Source organism: Euprymna scolopes, chromosome 23, assembly GCF_053919585.1.
Source record: "Euprymna scolopes isolate OS-2025 chromosome 23, ASM5391958v1, whole genome shotgun sequence".
Taxonomy (NCBI): domain Eukaryota; kingdom Metazoa; phylum Mollusca; class Cephalopoda; order Sepiida; family Sepiolidae; genus Euprymna; species Euprymna scolopes.
The window spans coordinates 49,682,874-49,691,455 of NC_136504.1; the positions used below are offsets into that span (position 1 = coordinate 49,682,874).

At 30.8% G+C, this 8,582-nt stretch overlaps 1 protein-coding gene across 2 annotated transcripts in view; it reads left to right on the forward strand.

Moving 5' to 3' along the window:
- Positions 1-6,346, forward strand: part of LOC145245886 (shootin-1-like) — a 201,293-nt gene extending 194,947 nt beyond the window's left edge. The window contains exons 16-18 of one of the 2 annotated variants that reach the window (XM_080107611.1): positions 2,001-2,098; positions 3,859-3,918; positions 5,579-6,346. In XM_080107611.1, the coding sequence (XP_079963737.1) occupies positions 2,001-2,098; positions 3,859-3,918; positions 5,579-5,593 (173 nt within the window). In that variant the 3' untranslated portion in view covers positions 5,594-6,346. Of the gene's footprint in view, positions 1-2,000; positions 2,099-3,858; positions 3,919-5,578 lie in introns of those variants that run through there. The other variant, XM_080107612.1, reaches the window with a different exon arrangement.
- Positions 6,347-8,582: the final 2,236 nt, after the last annotated feature.

Genomic DNA, 8,582 nt, shown 5'->3' on the forward strand with positions numbered 1-8,582 from the left:
CAAAAACTTGCCAACGATAAATGTCAAATAGATAAATTTAGAAAACATATCCTTGATGGTGAGATTCTACTCCCCAAAATTTAGATTAAAAGGCTTTTATACTAATGCCTGCAAGACAAAGATGTTCAACCCGTAATTTCTACAGATATCGGCACTCTTCAATATGCATGCAAGGAAAGGCCTAGTCCGAAACTTCTGATTCTGCTGCTTTGATTCCTCTATTCTTTAGCACCCACAAATAAATGAACCAAATTCAGCACCAGATTCAACACCCCTCACTTCTGTATACCTTTGCAAGTAACGGTTTTAGCATGACACCATATATGGCACCACTAAAATGGATCTCACATTCCCAAACATAAACATAATATACATTTTAAAATTCGCTTCAGGTAAGAATAAAAATTTTTCATTAAAATATTCCAAAGAAATTTTTACTTCTTACAATATATCTCGAGTTATATAAAGCTAGGTATGTTTATATATTTGTATGTGTAGGATTCACCCCTAAAACAATTAACGGATCATTATGAATTTTGGAATGCAGTTCATATGCGTAAGCGGTTCAAATGTGGACTATATATAGTTTTATGCAAAGGAGTAACAAGGGATGAAAGCCCCTTTTCGAAAATTTAGATACTCCTGGTGTTTCTGAAATTTTAACACTAGGTTTAGATGGCAATTAATAAATATTCCTCAAATTTACTTTTGTTTTCTGTATTTTAAAGAGAATGCACAAGTTTTCAGGGGAAAATTAAAAAAATATCAGAATTGATTGAATTTGATCCATAGTCATTACGCAAGATTCCCTGAATTTCAATTTCTTAAGATCACTTAAACTTGAAATTTTAGATATTCTCTATAATAAATATCATGTCATGGATTTTGATCAACATTATAATAAGGATTCTAAATGTAAGGTTTAGTATCATCATATCTTGTCAGGGAATATAACAAAAGTGCAAAAGTGTAAGTGTGTTCCAATATAATACCGCATTCCCTTCGCATATTTTTAAGGGTAGCCATTTCGGACGCCCATAAATAGATGATTTTTACTTATTTTTGGGGGGCAATTACATTTACATGTTTTTATTTGTTCTTTTATTTTTGAAATTGTTGTGTGTGTATGTGTGTGTGTGGGGGGTATCGACATTACCCACAATGAAAATGATTAATATCCTTAGTATAGTAGGTGCGTGAAAACGGAATTTTATGTTAACCCGGGCAATGCAGGTACCCATGCTAGTATATATATTATTATTATCGTTTCATGTATCCACATAAAATGTTATAAGGGGATATATTTTATATATCGATATTCAGTATTTACTCTAACAGTGCTCAATACGTGAGAAGAGTTGGTAATAAGTTATGAAAATATATTTATGATAGATACGGAGGAGTATAAGAAGGCTATAGCAATGCAGGGGACTGGCTGTTGTATTGGCGTGATGTATGAACAAAGACGGACAAAGGAAAGGTCTTATATTGGTCCCTTTCTTTTTGAAAAAGAGATGATCTTCTCGAAATATTAAGCCGGATATATCAAACTTTAAGTTTATATTTACTGATTTGTATTGTGATTATCTCGAAAAATAAATGGATATACGAAGATTAAAAAATAACAACAAATAAGACCTTCTTTTGTTTGTCCATTTTTTGTTCATACGTCATACTAATACCAGAGCCGGTTCCCTGCATTGCTATAACTTTCTTATACTCCTCCATATCTATTTACCAGCAATGCTTCAAGCAAACTACCTTTCTCTATTATATTTATGATAATTTAAGTTAGACGCAGGTTTCTGCATTTCATCCATGCATTTTACCCAGACGAATTCCTTCTGTGTAATTTACTTGCCATAAATATATTTTCATAACTCATGCATATAATGTACCACATGAATGTGTGCTGCATGTATGTATCAACACAATTGATTCTGTAATCGTTTCTAATATTTTTTCTTTTTACCCCCCTCCCCTCACTTCACAATCATCAGAGCAAAGAGCAGAACTAGAATCAATAGATGACACATCAGAACAAAGAGAAGAAACTGGACAAGAAAATGACAACAACACGGTGAATGGATCTCTAACAGTAAGTACAAATTCCCTTTTTTCCGTTTTTAATATCTCTGCCTCTACTAATTACAAATTAAACTTCTAGTTAAGGGTGTGGCTGTCCCCTAGTGGGTTGTGGCAAGCTCATTCTCCCTGTCTTTCACTTTCTTTTTTCAATTCCAGTATTAATGTATTTTTTTTTTTTTACACCGGAATTACCACTTATCAAGGCCCAGAGGTCACTCGAGAATAAGGGTTAACGGGTATACATTAGTCAATGTGATTATAGCGTAGTAAACATAAGTAGTGGGAATTTTGTAAATTGGATTACTTAGGAGGACGGTTCAGCAAGAACTTGTTTACATTGGACTTGAAGCAATCATATTGTAGTCAGATGGAAAGTAGGCAATCGGAAGAAAGTTCCACAGGTGTGCAGTTCTAAGAAAGAAGCTTTTTTCATGGACTCTGCATTTGGGTTTAGGCACAGATAAAGAGTGTGGGAATTTATTGATAGCGGTTTTGGCTAGACGAGTGCTTTTCGTGAAAGTTTGGCGAGGGGGGGCCATAGATTGAAGTTCAGCTGAGCACTTGCCATTAAAATAACGATAAAGCAGAGACAGGCTCGCAACGTCTCTTCTGTGGGAAAGAGGTGTCAGGGAAGAAAAATGGCCATCCCCCATTAAGCTACAAAGTCTATTTTGAACTCGGTCAATGCAGGATAAGCTGGTTCTAGCAGCTCCTGCCCAGGTGTGGCAACAGTACTCCATCGTTTGCCGCACCTGGCTTTTATATAGGTAGAGAATTGCACCAGGAGTGAGATATCTACTGGAGCGGTAAAAGGATCCCACTATTTTTCCAGTGACCTTGGCAATGGATTTGATATACATGTTCCATTTCAGGTTAGGAGTAAAAGTCAAGCCCAAAAGCTTGTCGAAGCATGAAGCCTCCCCAAGACAAGAGCCATTCATTTGCATATAACATTTAATTGATTAGCATTACTCTTTGTAAAAACTGCCTTTGATAAAAACAAAATCATAACGATGCACCCAGTTTGAAAGATGAAAAAAAAAAAAATTAATAAAAAAAACAAAATTAACTTAATCCCGATATATAGCAATAGTAGTATTTATCTTTATTGATGAAAAAAAGGAAATATATATTTTCTTCGATAAACCAACAGTAAATAACATAAAGTAATTGCAAGAACAAACAAATCATTTGTTTGTCTAGCATCCTTCGGCACCAAAGTCAACAAAATCTAAGCCATTTTTCTCTTGATTGAGGTTGAGGCATGGCATTGGTTCTTTGCAGTTTAAGGGGGGGGGGAGCACTCTTCCATGGTTTCTACAATTAAGAAGCAGTTAGTTGATTGCTTAAAATTTTGTCACTTAATCTAATTTCCCGGGAAACGCCGGGACTCGAGTAGGCTAGTTGAAGATAAAGTATATGGCCTCTACAGGGATTGAATCTGTAACCTTCACATTATGAAGCTTTTGTCTTTAATACCCACCTTCTATCTAATACATTCAATGTGCAACTAATCAACCAATCAAGATAATTATAGTATTAAATAGATTTTTATCAGTCCGTCATAATTATTTTTTACAAAATATCATTTTTATCACTAAACTACCAGGTCACCAGGCGTTGCCCGACTGTAAAATATGCTTAAATATGATATTTTAATTCATGCAGATTTCGTATTTATTTATCTATAGAGCCAATTCTCTATTGATTATTATACAAGATCAAATTAATTTAATTTGTTCTTTCAATTTTGTTCTCTTTGAATTTCAGGAAGTTTTCGATGAAAATCTCCCAAAAGGAGAGGGCATTACAGAAATGAAGAACCTAATGGTAAGTTTGGTTCCTTTCAAAGATCGATTAGCTTAAAAGAGATATTTTAAATTAAAGCTAGTTGGTGTCGGGAGGTTAGTGAAGCTAGATATTACATAATCTTCGCATCAATGAAGGTGCTTATAACCCCAGTGAGGATGAGACACGGGGGGGGGGGGGAGGGAATATATAATAGTGTTGCTTTTCATATAATCTTACAAGCATTTTTTCTAGTTATGTAGCATAGTGTGACCTGGAATTGCCCGGGTCAAAGCTGTAGCATAACTTCTACCCCCCCCACCTTCCACGGTTTTTTCTCCCTTCTCTTCTCCCCTCTTCTTCACGCAGCCCATTCCCCTATCTGGATATAAATATACGCACATAACTCGAGTCAGCATAAAGAAGAAAAAAAAAAACTTTTGTGTAAAAAATGATATATATGGCATTTAACCAACAAAGAATTTATTTCTAAACTTTGAATATTATTTTTTGAGGAGTTATGCCAATTTATAACTCTATAGGGTTTTTTGAGTATTTTTCAAGTTTTAGCACAGCATACATACAGACGTTTGCTTTATATATATACATATATATATATATATATATATATATAGACGTTATTTGTTTTTTATCATGCTAGATTCAACCACTCTGATGAGCCGTAGATGACGAAACACGTGTCAGTGGTTAATTATATTTTAAAAACAATATATATATATATATATATAGGATGAATTAAGGGCAGAATAGATTCACTGATTGATATAATAATGAAGTGATTGATTTTGCGCTACGAAACAGATACTGTCAAGAATTGTAAATGTCAACTGAATTAAAGGAATAAATTATAAGATGGTCAACATCATGAATTTTGGAATATAGGTTGTTGTCATTTATTCACTATATATATATATATATATATATATATATATAATGTATATATAAATGTGTATATGTATATAAAAACTCTGTGTAAAAAAATGATATAAATGGCATTTAACCAATGAAGAATTTATTTCTAAACTTTGAATATTATTTTTGTGAGGAGTTATGTCGATTTAAAAAGTACCAACTTTGTAGGGGTTTGTTGAGTAATTTTCAAGTTTTAGCATAGCATACATACAGACGTTTGCTATATATATATATATATATATATATATATATATATATATATATATATATATATATATATATATGTTATTTGTTTTCATCACACTAGATTCAGCCACTTTGATGAGTCGTAGACGATGAAACACGTGTCAGTGGGTAATTATATTTTAAAAACAATATATATATATATATACTCACGATGAACTTTCTATACAAATAAAAAGGCAAAATATTAGTCGAAGCCATGTTTTTTTTCTTTTTTTTTTAAATATAATCTTGTCTTTTATTATTTTTGCCTTTTTTATTTACATATTTTTGTCTTTGTTTATTTTTGTCTTTTTTGTTTACATATTTTTGTCTTTTCTTATTTTTGTCTTTTTTTGTTTACATATTTTTGTCTTTTCTTATTTTTGTCTTTTTTGTTTACATATTTTTGTCTTTTCTTATTTTTGTCTTTTTTTGTTTACATATTTTTGTCTTTTCGTATTTTTGTCTTTTTTGTTTACATATTTTTGTCTTTTCTTATTTTTGTCTCCCATTTGACATCTTTTCATTTTTATTTTTTCAACAGGTCCGGCGGTTGTGATCTTTTTGATTTCATTTCATCAGAAAAAAAAAACCCTGGAAGAATGAAAGCTGAAGACATTTCTTATCTGTTTTTCTTACGCGGCCAAAATTAAGAAAGAAGAGGGGGGGGGGTCTCGGATCCATTTTCCAACACAAATGCAATCTTTCTTGTACCCATACATTCTTTGACCGTTTATTCGCTCTCTTGTTCTGGAAATATGCCAATGTTCAAAGAACCTAATCTTCAACCTGGGCAAATGTTGATTAATTTGTGTCCAACTTATTTTGAGAGGTTATGGAGTGTGTTTGTGAGGAGGGTTGGGCAAATACCAGGGGACTATAAAGTAATAACAACAAAACTTTAAAAAATAGACACATAACATCTCCAACGACAACACAAATTATAAAATTAAACACACACATATCTATATTCTCGAAGTTAGACCGCTATAGCAATGCACCTCTCTGCATTTAAGAACACAAATAATAAACAATATATTTTTATACTAGAAATCAGTCTAGACAAGGCATGACACTACGTATTGTAAGGAGCCCCAAAAATATAACTTCAAGGTCAAAACCTAGTCAAGTATAAGTGTGGGATGGATAGATTCCGACCCCCAAAACAGCAATTTTCCCTCTTTGTCAGAAACACCACTCATCAAATATGAGGACTAAATCACAAAATAAGGGAGGAGTTTCAAGACGGCCAAAAGTAAATCTAAGGTTCACTTTCTAGTCTCCATAAAGAACAAGAATATACAAATAAAAATAGTGATTTAATAACGAAAAAGGTCTTATTAGTGATGAAATACAAAAGTAATATTTATAAAATAAATAAACAAGGGTAGATAACTCCTCCAGTTTTTACCTTGTCACCAAAAATACAACCCCTGCTTCATGCTTTTTTGCCCTCTCTCTTTTATCAAACTTACATTATATTATGAATCTTGTTCTGTTTTTTTTTAAATCTAAATTAAAAATTAAATTACCGGCTTCATGCAAAAATTAAAATAAAATAAATGGACTTTCAAGACACAGAGCGAATGAGGGTGGGTGTATTTTGAAACGAACAGAGGGGGGACGTTAATATATGATGTAGATTTTGTCATTATTATCAATTATTCTCTTTTCACAAAGCCTTTGTTCTTAACTGAATTTTCCTTTCATATTTTTTACTATGTATTTCTTAGAGTTGGTTTAAAAAATGTAATTGTTGAGACCGGTTCAGTAGTTTCCAAGATAAAGTGGAACGAACAGACAGACAAAGCGAAATATTATATAGATAATTTAAACTTGTTACATAAAACACCAATATCGCCACATTTTGTGTGGCAAAGTACGATCGCACAAAACGCTCAGTGTAGTTGAAGTTTAAGTACACATACAATTAAAAATACGTTTCACAGAACACAGAAAACGTCAAAATAGTGACCATTTTGTGCTACCATATTTTTAAACAACACTATGACACTTTTTAATCGTATCGTGTGACACATAATATTTAAAACAAAAATCTAATCTGTTTGTTATTGTAATACAACAATTGGAGTAACCATGCCAAAACTTATATAAACATTATATAATCACGTGAGTTTCATTGGATTTACATCTAGGAAACCAATCGATACAATGATATACATATATATATATATATATATATATATATATATATATATATATATATATATATATATATATATATATATATCGATATATATATATATATCGATATATATATATCGATATATATATATCGATATATATATCGATATATATATATATATCGATATACATATATATATCGATACACGTATATATATATCGATATACGTATATATATACAATATATACGTATATCGATATACGTATATATATCGTATATATATACACAATATATATATATATATATATATATATATCTAGGAAACCAATCGATACAACGATATATATATATATATAAAAGGATATATATATATATATATAAAAGGATATATATATATATATATAAAAGGATATATATATATAAAACGATATATATATATAAAACGATATATATATATATATATATATATAAAACGATATATATATATATAAAACGATATATATATATATAAAACGATATATATATATATAACGATATATATATATAACGATATATATATATATATAACGATATATATATATAACGATATATATATATCTATAACTATATATATATATCTATAACGATATATATATATAACGATATATATATATATATAACGATATATATATATATTTCTGTAGAAATATCTTTTCTTATAATCTATACCAATCCTTATTTAAGAAGCTCAATGTAATTACAGAGCAATATAGTGAATAAATGACAAAAAAACTATATTCCAAAATTCATGTTTCAGATGATGATAAGCTAAGGGCATAATAGATTCACTGATTGCTATAATAATTAAGTGATTGATTTCTCGTTACGAAACAGATACTGTCAAGAATTGTAAATGTCAGCTGAATTAAAGGAATAAATTATAAGATGGTCAACATCGTGAAATTTGCAATATAGGTTTTTGTCATTTATTCACTATATATATATATATGAGGGGTTACATACATATATATATATATATAAATATATATATATATATATATATATATATATATATATGTGTGTGTGTGTGTGTGTGTGTGTAACCCCTCACGCGAGAAGGTGGTGAAGGACTCTTATTTCTCTAGAATTCTCGGCTCCTGTCATTTAGTCTTCTCTGAGGTTGTTACATGAAATCTGGTATGCTGAAAGCGAATATCGAAGCGGCAGGCAGGAAGAAAGTCAAACAATTGTAGTCTATCTACAGAAGCTTCACAAAATTATGTACAAAAATGTTTTTACAATTATCATTCAATTCGTAGTAAGTTTTTCCAAAGTCTCAAATCTCTTCACAGACACCGACAGACGGTTGGATGAGGTAGGTGGAGGGGGTCCCTCTCCAGGGAACGGCGGGTTTATACAACCT